Source organism: Saccostrea cucullata, unplaced genomic scaffold (assembly GCF_032062105.1).
Source record: "Saccostrea cucullata isolate Sc308-1 unplaced genomic scaffold, CSIRO_AGI_Scuc_v1 ctg1877, whole genome shotgun sequence".
NCBI classification, from domain to species: Eukaryota; Metazoa; Mollusca; class Bivalvia; order Ostreida; family Ostreidae; genus Saccostrea; species Saccostrea cuccullata.
In genome coordinates this window covers 23,638-40,682 of record NW_026930108.1, presented here as the reverse complement: position 1 = coordinate 40,682, position 17,045 = coordinate 23,638, and the positions used below count along the sequence as shown (strand labels likewise).

General features: G+C 32.1%; 1 protein-coding gene across 1 annotated transcript in view; it reads right to left on the bottom strand.

Annotated features, from left to right (window-relative positions):
- The window catches only part of LOC134282944 (multiple epidermal growth factor-like domains protein 10), a gene marked incomplete at its 5' end in the record, with an annotated part of 40,032 nt that overhangs the window by 2,318 nt on the left and 20,669 nt on the right, over positions 1-17,045 (bottom strand). Inside the window, 3 exons of the mRNA XM_062765364.1 lie at positions 525-646; positions 1,773-1,845; positions 3,913-3,942. Of these exons, the coding sequence (XP_062621348.1) occupies positions 525-646; positions 1,773-1,845; positions 3,913-3,942 (225 nt within the window). The remainder of the gene's footprint in view (positions 1-524; positions 647-1,772; positions 1,846-3,912; positions 3,943-17,045) is intronic.

The following is a 17,045-nucleotide window of genomic DNA, read 5'->3' as shown; positions in this document are numbered from 1 at the left end:
AAAGAAAAGTCATTTCGGCATCACAGTAGCATTCATGTTTGGAAACTTGTTTCATTGCTGTCATTCAATCATATCAATGTTGCAATTAAGTATGATTATCATGATTATACTGACAATTTATTCAATCCCATTGTCTTTAAAATCACTACAGACATCAAACCCAATACTTCTGTATTAACTTTGAAATTACGTGATCCTTAAATATGATGAATGACACAATGAAAACATTGACAATTACCTATAGTTAGCAAGAAAGTGGGACTGACCATTAAGTGCCAAAAGCTGTTTCCAAATACTGTGGTGCTGATCTTTTTGTACAGCTAGTTTTGACATATATTTTGATGAAATATGACATGACAGAGATTGTTTAACCATCTGCGACTGACAGCCATCAAAAACTTTGGTAAACATTAGCAATTTGATCTGGCAAAATAGCAGTATCAACTGTACCACAATTTACTGTGAAAGGGTTGATAGTGACGTATCAGCAATATACCAGTACATTATATCTTTATTAAACTTACGTATGCATTTTGGAAATGTCGGGCCATCAAAGAACATCCCTGTCATGGGATCACAGTCCTTCTGTATTGTCGTGTCTCCATTATCAAACTGATAACCAGAGTTACACTGGGCCGTACAACGGCTGAAAAAAATGTACAGAACAAATATAATGTCTACAAACAATTTCTTCTTAGCTCAATGGATGAACTTAACATCAGTGTCAACAAATGGTTTAATTGTGTATCTTCTTTCTACTGCTCAACAGTTTTTATAGCCTTAAGGTCATAACCAATGTAGTTTGAACTTTATTGCGTTCTTCTCTGAAGTTGAAGAGTTCCACTAAATGAAGGACCCGTGAGCAATACTTTTAATGTCTATATATGGATTTCTACACCTCTTCTAAAACAAATTTTGATGAAAAAAAATCTGGAATGTATGTTTTGTAATTTTTGTGCATTTTTCTTTGAATAATGCAAAAATTTTCACAATTTGATATCTTTTCAAAACCCCTGGTAATGCATGCTGATTTTTCGTCTAAGAACATGTAATGGCATCGTAAGTTTAAATTTAGAATATCTTGAAAAATTATCAGTAGGTGAGGTGCGTTGCGTATGTCCTTAAATTGGCAGTGTTTGGAATAACCATGTGTCTGACCGCCCGAGATGCACAAATTTTGCCATGAGCAAACACATTTGCATATAATGACGCCCATCTGGACGATTAAATTTTCCTTTAATTAAAATTCTGCATATATTTGATAAATCTTTCTCAGATCAAGTTATAGTTTTGGTAACAAAGTTTTATAGGTGAAGGGATAGAATTCATAAGCCTTATATAGATTCGGAATTAAAGTTATTGTGATTGGGCCATCCGATCCACATTTTGAAAAAGCTTTATCCCTTTGCTGGGTCAACCAAAAGGTCAAAAGGGAAAGAAATGACATTTCTCCTCTTTATGCTACCGAACATTTGGGTATGTTCCAATAAATCCACTGTGTTTAAAATATTTCTTTCGATATATGGGTAGTCTCAGCTTGGGGCAATCAATATACGTGACGCGCAGAATATCTTCAGCCAGATGACAAAGTTACAAACCAGAAAAATGTAAGGGCTACTCTACGTCTATGTGTTTTTCCCTAAAAATGGCTACCAAGGGACCAACTTTTGAAAAGGGCAGATTCAACTATTCTCTCGACCATATTCTTTCTTTATATTCATTATGTTTAATTTTATCATGGAAGCTACATATCTATTGCAGTATATACTCACTAAAATATTGTAGAATCTCCACAGTTTATTTGCCCATCTGTAGGAGCTGCTAACGGTTTGCAAGCACCGGATGCTACAAAAACAAGTCAATATTATTCATTTATTGTTTGTACATGTACATCACCATGTTGTCATTTTGTTTGTGTTGGAGAGGACAATCTAAGTTCATGTTAGAATAATTTGTGTCCAATCCCATTGATTGTATTTCAATAAATTGTTTAAAACAATTAAACAATATTTTTTTTTTATTAAATGTATAAAAAATGATAAAATATAACAATCAGGTTTTCTACAAATCTGTGGCACGAACAATACAAAACAGCAAAGGAAGCAGACGAAGAATATATCATCACCATTAGTTGCAAAACTTTTGACTAAGTTAACAGGTTAATATCATTTTTCAGGTATAATGATTTATAATGGATGATAAGTGAACAGAAAACGGGTGTTACCATAATATACTTGAATACAAATAGTTAAATTGGAGATTTTAACTTTCCCGCTTTTCAGTAACCCGGATGCTGCATGAAAGATTCAGTGAGTCGTACCATGACATACTCGGATATGGCTAAAAATTTTCTTTTCAATTTCATAACTTAAGTGTTGTTTTATTAGTAAAAAAAAGTATGACTAATCGAATTTGGCTAAAATTTAATCGAATGTTTTTTTTAAATAACTATATTTTCAGTATTGTCAATGTGAGTACAAAACATTGGACAGAGGCTTACAATGCTTATCGCGCACTCTTCTTATAAAATGACAAGATCAGGTTTTTTTTATGAGTAGTGTTTTTTTTCTTTTTGAAATGTAATGACTGATTATTATCGTTTAAAAAATCTTGTGAGGGAACATTAAAAAAGAAAAAGAGAAAAGATTTTGTGCCATATTAAAATATCCCGAGCTCAAGGACAAAATCTATCACGCGACGTTATGTGGAAGGATTCGATTCTTTTACACTTTGATAATTTACACTTTATATAATTTTAAACCATGTCATTTGGAATAGATTATAGGGTATCTTGAGTTCATTCCTCTGTCCTTAATACGTAAAAAAAAAACTCAAGGGTGATCAGCACATCTAGGATATTTTATTAAAGATAACGGTGAAATAATCTTGATGCAAGAGACAGAAAAATTCGCCGATTTTTGTAGATATTAATAACTCAAAGTGTTACATCGTTCGTGCGAAAGGTCGCCGTGATATTGAAGTAAGATTGTGCCCTGTCTTGTAAAACAAATAATGATTCATCTATTTTCCTATTTTATAAGGTAATTTATTTTCAGTTAACAAAAGCCTATATCTGATATCAACCCCTGGGAGATTTGTTTCGCGGAGAGGGTATTGAAAATTACGGTATTTTCGTATATAAACTGTATACAAATATAGAGCTGTCGATATGAAACGCCTTATCGCGCACCTTAGAGATAGAGGTATAAGAAGAACAAATATTGCACGGACTACCTTCTCTAATACACATATTATTTTTCTGATCCAAAACTTCCTATCGCAATATAAGTAAAATGTAAGCTTCTATTATATATAAGGAAAAATACATATTGCTTTAAAAAAAATGAAAAAAGGCTCTTAATCAATTAAATCATTTAAGAGTGCTATTAAACACAAAAGCATAATCCGTTTCCACTCCATCCCCTAGCTCTCTCACATCAATGCTTAATCTGCGCATTTTGTGAGCGTGTGTATATTGCGTTTTGGATTCATTTATGGAATCATTTAAGAAAAAAAATTGAACACTTTTCAATTAACATACATAGTAATTAATATAGAAGAATAAATAAGAGAACAATATCGCCTGACACAACCAGCTTTGAAATTGAGTATGTTCGTAACTCTTTAACTAAAATAATACAATTTTAAATTAATCCCTTTGATGTGAGAAATTTTACTCTATGATTTCGAAACATCACGTACGAGTTTTTAATTTTTTTCTATAAGTATATATAAAAAATACACATAGTACCATACAAATACATTATTCAATTCGAAAATTTCATCTTAATTAATCTAAATGTATAGCGGCGTAAATTTGTTAAAATTTTACATAATACCTATTTTAACGTACATTTAAACAGGCTATCGTGAGACTTAAATTTGAATTTAAAGAAAAATAAGGATACTCACTTCCGGGACCGAAAGGGTTTGAATCTCCACCTCCGAAACCACCAACTACATAAAGCAAAAATAAGACAAGCTTGTAAAAAATGAAAAATGTATTTTAATTTCAAGAACTGGAACCATTCCAGTAGCGGATCCAGAAATTATGAAAAGAGGGGGGGGGGGCAGTTTGAGGTCAGGGTAGGGGCCCAAAGTCACACCAAAACATTGATTTATCGAATATTTTGTTGTTTTTTTTTTTTGGATACAAAAGGGGGCGGGCCAGTGCATTCTTAGTTTATCTGGCTTTTGATTTGATTGTATTTCAAGGAATTTATAATTATTTAAATATCTTTATCATAAGTCATAAGAAAAAGTTAAACCTCGATTAATGAATATTTAAACTTTGCATGTCACGTATCATTAAAAAATACTTGATTAAATCAAATTTCAATCACTTATATAGTATGTCTATTTTTAAATTTTTTATTTCTCAGTTAATTAAACCGTTTGATTTCTTCAATAACACTTCAATGGAAATTCATATTAATGCATTTCATGTACTTCAGTTCAAGCTTCAATTATGAACCTACTTAATTTCTGCTAATCCAGTATAGGTAATGCAATAATCCCAATGGGAAAATTTTTAATTATTAAAAAAAACTTTTCTAAAAAGTCTAGCAATTTTTGTTTCCTTTTTTCTCTCTCACGAAAATGGAAAATAAATAGCTTAGAACCATTGACAGATGGCATACTATTATAAATTAAATTTCGAATCAAATAACCTTTAACAAGTAAATTCAAAATTTACAATTTGCCATATACATGTATCTTTATTGCTTCCAATTTAAAATCAACATATCTAGAAGTAGTTTTACAACTTACATTGCCTTTTTTGTCGGTGTGCCCTGAAATAATAAACACAAACAAATTGTAAATTGAAGACTGTTATTTAGCAAAAAATGTATCACCACTTCGAAATTATATATACTCTAATTTCAGCGAAAATTACCCCCTTAAACAACTTATATTGGTATGCTACTTGCGTAGTAGATATGGTGCTTGTTTCCCCCCCCTTTTTTTTTTAAATGTTATAACATATGTTTATGTACATATTTATTAAGAGTAATATTGTATATGCATATGAATTTTGTCCACCCTTTTAACGCCATAAAATGTAATGAAATTAAGGTTATTGCATTTTCCATTTCTATTCCATATTGCGCCAAGATCAATTTAAATTGTAATCAATATGTAATTGTTTATACATTTTGCATTACGTAATATATTTCGCTTTGATAGGTAATGACGCAAGATGTAATAATACAAAATGTAATGTCTATCTCAGTTTATTACATTTTCCGTCATTATGACATTCTGCATTGTAACAGCGCTGTACATGTAGGTAGGTGGAGACATTGTGTTCTGTATTCTGAAGATATTAAAACCATAGAAACATATTTTGAAGAATTTGAAACTATTTTGATTTATTAAAATTATTGAAACATGTTTGTTCAGTTACATTTTTAATTTCGTTTTATTCATAGAAGTACATCTTAAGATAATGTATTATCGATGTTATGAAAAGTGCGCATTTGGTTTAATTTCATTTACTGAGTATATATTTTATTCCAATTAAACCACTTCCAAAAGGTATATTTTCCCCCCCCTAAGTTTTGAGTTTAGTTTATTTTGATACAGAAAAATCCTTACATGATTTTAAAACAAATACCCGAAAAACTCATTTTGATGTTTTTTTTAAACCATTATCATGCGTTGCCTTTGTCACCTAAAAGGTCTCAAATCAAATACATGTACATACTAGTATATGCCCACTTCTAAGTTTTCGTTTTCTTTAACTTTTGAGATTCAGATAAGATACAAACGTTTCAGGGGGTGGGGGTGGGGGGGGGGGGGGGGGGGCCTGCCCCCCTCCCCCAAACTTTTTTCCCCAACCTTACTTATACTAGAAACTGTAATGCTTTGAACATTAAAATATTCTAAACAACGTACTGCAAATCTAAGAAAGATTTTTTTTTTACTTTGAACCTGTCGCACTAGTGTCCAGTGACATTTTTAATTTCATTATCCACTGAAGTGCAACATAGGAATATGTAATAATCGATATTATGAAACTGCTCGAGCTGCTTTATCAAGTATACTGAAAATCACTTATTATTCGCGAGAACTTTATTTTTGCGTAATTATGCGAGACAATGAGCTGACGAAAATATCATTCTCGCATACAAAAGATTTTATAGAGGAATAACAACAATGCGTGAAAATTATGTCTCGCTAATAAGGAGTCAATGGCTATCTCGCGAAAATTTAGTGATCTACGGTACAACTATATGTATAAATGTATAATAAGATAACAATTTTTATTATTCTAAAAAGTTATAAAATGACATTTTTTTCCTTATCATGTTTTATCATTTCATGATTTTGCGGCCTTTGGAAAAGAACAATGGTTTAAATGATTTTGATATAATAGCTAAAAATTAAGCGCACTTTTCATGAATTGATATTTCTGCATTAAAACTTTAGTTATTAAAGACATCATTTTTGTGATTTATTTTTATTTGAATAAAAGTTCGAGTTGTATTATATATCTACATATTCTCTTCAAGCATGAACTAAAAAACGAATATTTAGTGCTAATGTTTCGTTCTATCCAAATACAATTACTGTGAATTGTTCGAAAAAATGAGGCAAATTTAGGCACAAATTTTAAACCTGATCATCAAATCTTGAACTATTTAGTGTTGAGAAAAATCTTTTTTTTTTTAATTGCTTAATGAACGTTAAAGATTTTCGAAACCCCCCTTTCTCTTTGAACTGAGTATTAAAATACCTAAACATCTTTCCTAAAATTTGCTATTTTTCCATTTGACCAAATAACATGAAATTCAATGAAAAGAGATAATGATATAGGAACAAAGAAAGAAACTATAAGCTTTAAAATTACGTTTTTAAATGCTAGAAAAAAGAAGGTACGGTACAAAGAGAGATATGTATACAAAAGGCAAAGAATTTGAAGATTTTAGGTTGTGATTCTAATCTATATCCTACCTTGCGTCAATCTGAGTGATACAGGCGCCTAATAGAATCGCCCAGGCTAGGGCGCCTAAATTCATGACGTGAAAAATCTCTCCTTTTGATAAAGTGGAAGTGTGGAGACAATTTAAGAAAACAAAATGTTCATATACTGGCTCCAATTTCTCTACACCCCCCAAAAATATCAGAGTTCGTTACGAAATCTGATTTTCTATCAAGTATGCGACTCTTTATAAACCTACCCCAAACCACGTGATCTGTCCCCCCTAAAATCACAACAAAAAGTTTATCATTTTCAGAGACCTGTATGAGTAGTCCAATGTCAGTCTTTTATTTAAAATTTCATTGAACGTTTACTTTTGGAAACACACAGCTTTGAAAAGATTTAGATATGGCCAATCTGAACGCCATGATTAATCACTTCGCTCGAGGATATGGAGCACAGGGACCCCTTTATGTGAATCGGGTACACCTTTCATAATAAGGTTACATGACTAGCACTTTTGTAACATGGTTGCAAAACAATATGTCGGATACGTCATCAGCAACTTAATAATTTATAAATCTCATAGAAAAAAGGTAAAGAAAAATTTGCCTTTAAGGATTATATTATATCTCCCACAGTTTATTTTTTCAGCAATTACGTAGATACCATTCAAGATATTCTTGCTTTTCATATTATATTGTGTATGAAGGATCAAATATTTATTAATTTATGATCTTTATACCTTAGTGATAAGAAGTTGCTTGAGACATATTTTATCTAGATCCTATTCCTAGCATCAACACATTTACGTGCAATTTTGTAAATCATCAATTTAGCATTCTATGAGTTTAAAAAGTTGTATTCTGTCGAAGATATATAAAGTTATACAAGGTATTATACATAGAATGATAGAACTATCAAGTCCGAACACTGCGTTGATGACTTACTTTTTCTTTTACGAAGAAAAGTCTAAGGAATATGATGGAATATAGAAATGATGAACAGCAATCAAGCTGAAAATTCAATTGAAACAATACAAATTTGGAGCAGAGCAAACACGGACCCCCGAAACATCAGAGGTGGGATCAGTTGCCATTGAGTTGTAAGCATCCCCTCCATTATCTTATTGAATGCCTGGACTGTCAAAAAACTGCATTCGTTCAAACACTGGAAGTTATAGACTTGTACTTTCATTTCTATTTGTTTTCTCTGTGATAACTCTGTGAAAGTTAGATGAGTTGATTTCTTGATAATTCAACCGGAATGTAAACTCTGCAAAGCGTAAAGTCTTACGAACTCTATTTTCTATCTAAGTATGGTTGAAATATTGTACACACATGTACTCTGAAGTTAATATTAAAATGATGCCCGAATTTCTGATTGACAATATCATTGAATATGTATGTTGTTTTTGGAGACCAGTTCAATTTACTCCTCCACGGCACCTGATCCCATCTCTGATGTTTCAGAGGTCTGTTCTTGCTTTGCTCCAAAATTGTATTATTTAATAGACCGTTGAGTTTGAATACTATTTGTTATCTCTATATATTTCATATTGCTGAATTTGTGTTCAGCAATACGCAATCAATGCCATAAAAGCGATTGCAATGAAATGGTGTGAATCATATGGAGAAAAAAAAATTGCACCACTTAAGTCTTCTAAAGAATGAAGGATCTCTTCCAAAGTTGGCACTTGTATCAATGCAACACGGAAAATGACGTTTCATTTATATGGAGACGTCACCATAAACCGGTGAATGACTTCAAACTTAGACCTTTGTTCGGCACTCAGGGCCATTGAGCAGTGAGGGTTCTTTATCCTGCCAACACCTACCGAGATACTCGGTTTTTATAAGGTCTCCTCAGATGGACCTGCAACTTTCACTTCAAAGTTGGCGAATCGAATCAGTTGGGAGGCATGGACACCATATGCAGGTGATCTCTGAATACCGGGGTATTTCTATAGAAGAAACATTGTCATGGAATTATCATGTTGTAAATTTTGAATTTACTAGGGGGAGGTAAATGCAAAATTTACTTGCATTTACCTCCCCCTAGTAAATTCAAAATTTACAACATGATAGAATGGTAAATCTGAGGTGATCACGTTTGTATTACAGTTTCGTTGTAAGCTGGACATAGATGTAACCTTCCGTAACGTGCTTTTTGGTGTATTCAGAGGGATAATTGTGTAAAATTGCTTAAAGTAATTTTTTGGCTGCTTTGATGTTTTTAAAGTTTGATTTCCAGAAAATTTTTTTTTTGTAATGTTTTCCCTTCCTTTGACGCTATTTATTTTGTATGCGTTCTTTTGAGTGTGTATACATGTTCCTCCACCGACTATGGAAAGGTTGGTAATACTGAACACAGAGAAATTTTCGCCCCTTTCGCCCTTGTCACAAGTGGGCGAATTTAAAACGGGGCGAATTCAAAGAACACAGTATAATTTCTTAAACAGAACTGTGACTGGGCGAAATTAAAACGGGGCAAAATTGAAAGCAAGTATAAAAGGGCGAAAATAACCCTGTATTTATTATTCTGGCCCGTCTCTGTCTGTCATCATACTATCTTCTTCCTCAAATATAACTCTTTCATTTAAAGCATAAGTCATGTAACTCCTCTTTTGAAATGCAATTTGTTGTGCTTTGAATACGTATAAATAGATTTTGAAGTTTTCTTTCTTAATCTGGGAGCAAATGAGGGTGAAAAACAACTTTTTTCCACATGAATCATTTTTCTTGAAATCTTCTTTCTTGTTTTGTCGTAGCCCATTCATATTTTTAATACCGGTATGCTTGAGATTTTCGATAAATGTGCAGTAAACTTTTGGAATATCAATTTTCATCCTTGGAGTGAATGTTTGCGAGCGCTCCAAAATTCCTTATACCTCCAACAGAATTGTTCGCGAGCGTTCGCTCTGTTGAACAGACCCCAGATCCCCGGAGCTCCTCTTACATTTTTTGAAGTAATGATCTCATCTTATGGAATCTAATTGTTTGTGTCCTCTAGAAATACAAAAAGATTTCGAAATGTGTTAATTTTCATCCTTGGGGACAACTTGGGCGAAAAAAAACCCAATTACGCTTTTCTACTAAAAACTTGACCCCTTAACTCCTCTTATATTTTGGCAGTAGTCCACCCATCTATTGAAATATGGTTGCTGATGTTCTGTAGATGTAACGTTTTAATCGAATATTGTTGTTTTACTGTATACAGGGAAAATTTCGCCCCATTTTATTTTCGCCCCTTTCGTCCTCTTCTTGATTGGGCGAATTTAAAACGGGGAGAATTCAAATGACAAAGCATAATTTCTTAAACAGAACTATGACTGGGCGAATTTAAAAAAGGGGCAAAATTGTTCGCAAGTGCAAAAGGCGAAAATAACCCTGTATACAGTAGATACATGCCAAACAGTAGTCAACAATTTTTTCCCCACAAAAACATTCTTCCTTGAACCCCTCTTACATTTTGTCACAATAGCCTATTCAGATTTCGAAAGAAGAATGAATGCATCTATCATGTAGATAAACAATTTTAAAAATTAGAATTTTTTAACTTTGGGACGATGGCGCTCAACTTTTTTTTGGTTGCAAATAAGGCAACTATATGTATTTGATTTCTTTTATTGTTACCCACATATGGAGGTAAGTACATTTAAAGGTGAACATCAAATTGAGGGTATAATTGTTTAGTTTTTTTAACTCAGTAAAAACAATCAGATTAAAATACAGATCTCTACATATTAGTAGCGCAAAACGCTTTGTAGAGATCTGTATTTTAATCAGACTGCTCAGTAAATTCTTTGATTTTGTGAATTTATACAGTGGTATTATTTTCTTCGTTTTTAATTTGTTTTTATCAGTTTGTCCTTAGGGTTTGTTTTCTTATCTCTTAACGTTTTTTTTTTTTTTTTTTTTTTTTTTTTTTTTTTGGCTTCTTCCGTTAATGTATTAAAGAAAGATCTCCTTTTTGTACCTGTTTTTTAACGAGGATCTTAATTACTTTCGGAAAATTGAATACACGTTCTTAGAATAATACCTTAATCTTTCTAATATTCAATATTGAAATAAATAAGTAAGCATTAAACTTTTCCCCGAGGAACCACTTATAACTGTAAGAATGAATGGTTGCCCCTTCAAAGTTGGTCAATCATATCGATCCAGCGTGGGCGATATTAGGACAGAACATTCTTTGATTTCCAAGACGGCAATTCTATAACAAATTCTACAGAAACACACTGACTATATAGAACAAATTAAGCAAGAAATGAAATCTTTACCTACTACTGTTCTTATTGGTATTTATTATGGCCAGACGACACGTTCCTCAAATATATCTTTCGTATTTCTTGGTATAATTTCAAAAAATATTCATATTTGTCATTCTCTTGTGATTTCTACATTGTTTTCAATATATTTTTAAGTATATAAGTACACCAACAATTGTGATGTAGGCCATTCAGAAGATTAGCCATTAGGGTTTTATAAGAATTATCACCCTGTGGTATCTTGTCCAAATGTTTGGTAAGATACCCTATTTTTTTGTGAGGAAACTTGTTTAAGTACCAGTACTTCAATGACAAATTCTTAAGAAATATTATAAATTTTTGAGGAACGTGTAGTCTGACCTTAAAATAAATGAACATTTCGTAGGATTGTTTCTAATAAAATCAGTGCTGCCTTATATCAAAGATGTGAAATTATCATTTATTTAGTAGAAATTAAAGATTAAATAATGGTATCTTACAAGTTTAAGACAATTATATTATATACCTTATAACCATTTATGATTTTACGCATTACACTACTGATTATATGTTTTCATTCCAGAAAATTCAAAATGTTATGATGTCGAAGTACTCGTGCATACGTTGTCGGAAGTTTTAGAATAGCGTAGAACATTTGCGAGAAAAAAAAACGTAATAACTTAAAACCAAATGCCTGTAATACGCAGTTCGGAAAATTTATGTTGACGATCTGTAGTTTTTATATACACGTGATTATGAAAAACTAAACATTTTTAAATATCTTTTTGATAACAATCTTAATACTAGTATGCGTTTTTTTTTTGTTTGTTTGGTTTTTTTTTTTTTTTTTTTACAAAACAAGTCGAAGGTAACTGCAATAAACAAATAACATCCAAATGAAAATTTTAAACAAGTTTTAGATTTTAACATATAATATTATAAATCCATATAATTTTTTTTTTTGGGGGGGGGGGGTCCTGCCGTAAAAACTTTTGTTAAAATTTAATTCCAGTGTATAAATATTTTTCGTCATTCATTATATTAATCGAGACATACATTTCATTTAGATCTAACAACTGTCTCTGGGGCCTGTAGACTTAGACATTTTTAAATAATCTCAAAAGGCTTCACAAATAGAGCAAAAATTAAGTAGGCCGATATTGGCGTAGAAAAAAAAACGATACAAGTTTACTCCATTCGTTTACCCAGATGGACATAAGACGCAGTGATGACGTTTTATTTTACATGTACTTTTATTGTTCATAGGCACTTGCTTCGGTAAAAAATTTTAACCCATACATGTAGTATACAGTGTGTAATAATAAAACTATACAATTAATGAGGTTTTTTTACCGAAACGAGTGCCCTTTTTTTTTTTTTTTTACCGAAACAAGTGTATTGGTGTCACCTGTTCTTAAAGACCTTTTATAATCAAATTGGAAATAAAGTCTATCTATCAGAGACAGTATCAACATGATCAATTAAGTGTAATGTACATTTCTAGATAATGTTATATTTATAGATGCTGTAATGTCAAATTTGTCTATAGATAAGGTACATTCTGTTGTTTGGAAATTGATCTTTTAGTTTTCTTAGGATGAATTTCAGTGAAATTACATTTAAATTTATATTTAATAGAAAATTATTTTGAAAGAAAACCTTTTAAATATGTAATCAAAATTTGGTTTAGTAAAAGTATAAAAATAACGAAAGGCTTGTACATGTATTTTCTTTATTTAATCATTTTTTAAAAATGTTGCTAAGGGCAGCTCCGCATTTATCTTTATTTAGGCATTTTCTCTACCATAGTTTTTAACTAAATTATTCCTTGATATTTACAATTGAAACATAATTATAAATTAAAAATAATTACAGAACTTTGAATATCAGAAGAATTTATTAATTTGCAGCCGTTTTTAATAAAAAAAAATACTATACAGTACATGTGCTGACATATACTTCTCTTCATTTATGTTTTACGTTCTTTTAAGATATGGTAACCATGATCGTAGCAAAACAATTTGTCGGCAATTCGGTGAATAAATATTAATGTGAAAAACGTTAGTTAGTATTTCACTTCATGATAGATTGTATTTGCTGACGAGGTTATTTTATCCACCACAGAACTTACGAAATGATGAGTAGGCAAGACTTAATATTCTTGTTTCATCAACTTTTTTGCCAATAGATAACCTCAATTTAGAAATTGTTCATATAAAGAGCATGCTCTTGCTTATCGAAACAAGATGTGTTTGTGAAACACTGATGCCCCCGTATGGTAACATAGCGAAGGTTAAGCTTTCTCAAATGCAGATCAAATATGTTGGTACCAATTAAGGCCTTTTTACAAGAAATGCGAAATATAAAACGCTAGCTACATTTGTTCCAGGGTTATGACCAAGGTTAACATTTTATAATACAGGACAAACTAAATTTCAAGGTGAAAGGGTCAAGGTTGTTGGGTTCTAAAGAAAGGCTTTGTCTCAATGATTACGTATGGGAAGTATGAAAGCGCTTGCCCTTACCGTTCAAAAGTTATGACCAAGGTTAAAGTTTGTAAAAGGTAGGTCAAACTCCAAGGTCAAGGTCAAAAGGTCAAAGTTCTTGGTATCCAATGAAAGGTCTTTTTATCAGAATAATATATGTGAAGGATGAAAGCCGTAGTAGTTATTGAACAAAAGTTAAAGCCAAGGTTAAAGTTTTTTTTATAGGTACAAAAATCTCCAAAGTCAAGGTCAAAGGGTCAAGGTCGTTGGTATCAAGTGAAAGGTCATTAAAAAACATTATATATGTGAAGTATAAATGTCCTGGTGTCTACTGTTCAAAAGATATGGCCAAAGTAAAATTTTAAAATTTTCATGTAAAAGTGGGTCAATCTCAAAGGTCAAGGTCAAAAGGTAAAATTTGGTTGTACCCCAAAAAAGGTCTTGTCACAAGGAATAAACATATGAAATATGAAAGTCATAGCTCCACTAAATCAAAAGTTATGGGCAAGGTTAAAGTTTTTGCGGACAAACAGCCAAACAGAGAGACAGAGAGACAGACAGACAGACAGAGAGACAAACAGACAGACAGAGAGACAGACAGACAGACAGACGGACACGACAAAAACTATATGCCCCCGAAACTTCGTTTACGGGGGCATAAAAAAGTTAGTGAACAACTTACTAGTATCCGAGTATTTTTGAATAACCTCTCATATGTAATCTTCATTAAAATTTCAACACCGTGGGGATCCGGGTTAGAATAGGTCCTCAGTACCCCCTTGCTTGTCGTAAAAGGCGACTAAATGGGGCGGTCCTTCGGATGAGACCGTATAAACCGAGGCCCCGTGTCACAGCAGGTGTGGCACGATAAAGATCCCTCCCTGCTCAAAGGCCGTAAGCGCCGAGCATAGGCCTAAATTTGCAGCCCTTCACCGGCAAGGGTGACGTCTCCATATCAGTGAAATATTCTGGAGAGGGACGTTAAACAGTATATAATCAATCAATCAATCAATCATTAAAATTTCATAATATTTTATTAGAATTAGAAAAAAATTATTTATTATATTGTTCCCTTTACATAATCAAGGAGAAGAAAGTTTAGGGACTCCGATCCTCAGCCAGGAAGGAAAACTTTAATTTATAATTTGATTTGAAAAGTCTCAAACTGAAGCTTGAAAATTTAATTTTTTCATGCAACAATTTTTATTATATACCTTTCAATGTGTTTCAATGTTCTTTGATGTTCTCAGAAAGGTCTGATTGAAAGTCGAAATTTTTACCCTGTAAAAGCATTTTAAAATTACATATATCAAGAAATTGATGTTCATTTTAATCGATCCATAGATACCAATGATTATTAACATGATATGAAATTAGAAGTGATTTATGGAGCATTGCAATGACAGGAGAATCTTTATACACTTCGAATTGTAAAATGATAGAAGTAAATAAAAGAAATTAAAGTACATTATATGTATAAATATTGTGGAATTTCTTCAAAAGCGTGGATACCTATGATTTTTATTTTTGAAATGTGTTAATTAATCAAAATTTGAATTGAAAAATGCATAGCAGGTGTTTTTTTTATCCGTAATTCCTGAAAATATGTTTGAGATTTGCTAATTTTCCCTATATAATATTAACTTGAAAGATTAAGTTTGAAGAATTGTTATATGTAAAACACGTTATTTTGAAAATCCAGAAATATTTTTGTGAGCATTTTCAATTAGTCAATGCTTGATTTTCAGAACCTAAGGATCGGAGTACCTTGAATAAACATTTTCACCTTGTATTTTTTGCTCATGAACAGAAAATATATCGATCACCCCCATAGGGGTTCACACCTGAAGAAAAGTACAAGGGGCTGACCTACTTATGAAACTGATAACAAGTGACAGGTGTTTAAACTATTTATGTGGAAGCACCTGATCAGGAGGGCTATACCTGTATATGTTCTAGAAAGGAACCACAACAGGGAAAGATCTATAGAAAACTTGATAACGGATAGCATTAGTAAGCTAGATAAATTGTGTTTTCATGATAAGTATGAATCAATTTTATCATGTTCCACATTCAGGTTTATATAAATATATATCACCATACAATGGTTCTTTTTAAAAACCAATAACAGTGGTGATTTGTAAAGACATTTATCATGTTTATATGTAATATATTAAATGTTCATAAACTGTTACATTTATTTGAGAGTGCCAGATTAACATAACACAGATACAAAAAAATGCATCTAGAACAAACTTCCCACCCCGAAAATATTTGTGAAACAATGCAATGGCAAAGTGATATGAGTTTTTTTTTTCAAAAGTAAGCAAAACATGTATATAAATATTACTGTATTCGAGATAATCACAACTTTGATTAAACGATAAACCTTACAACGTCTTCTTCACAAGAATTCTAAACCTTTCTATTTGACCATAGATTCTTTCGTATTCATTGTCATGATGTATTTCTACTGATAGTGCGAAGATAAATCCTCGATAACTATTATTTACAAAAATGTAAATATTATCTTCATTTTAAGGTAATACACTTAAAAACGCGTCTGAAGGTATATGAATACCTAAAAGGCTACCCAAAGGCTATCAATTTTAGGAACATGAACTTAAAATGCACCCGGATATTATACGGTAACGGTCATATACTACTGAGTCTGTCATAGTGTTTGGAGACACATGGCAGACAGAAAGGTGTCTTAGTCCGAAGCGTCCCAAAATATATTGATTTTAGCACCCTACCAACAAGGTATCTGGTGCAGGTTAACATGGTTAAGACCTAAAAACGGAGAGAAAAAATATCAAAAATAAAGACTGAAAATTGATAAGAAACTAAATTTAGATAAGGCCAAAAGGTACAAGTACTCTTTTTTTTTTAAATCAATAAAGTTCCTGTTGACCCTTTTAAAGTTGGAATCATCTTCTCTTACATACTTTTGTAACCCAAAGCATATAACAACACAAGGAATCCAACGCAGAATTACACGGAGTAACTCCCCCTACCCAGAATCGTACTCATTTACACCTTTGGAGAAGTCTTTATTACCGATACCATTGTCTTCTACGATAATGTAAGAGGAATGTAAGCATGCCCGGTTGAGCATTTATAATCACCGACAGACCGACGTTTCCATCAGGTACACGAAACATTCCATAGTCAGATTCAATTTTATATAAAAACAATGGACTGACATTGATATGAAACAAATCATCCAAGACCCTTTGAGGTTTTATATGCTAACAAGTTCATCAAAAAGACAAAGACCAACAACCTCGGTTAAAGTCAGCATTTCGTAAAAAATTACCTTGTTCAGGCACGTACAGCAGCATCCGGGGGAGGGGAGTGGGGGTTAGCCTAGGGAGGGGGAGGG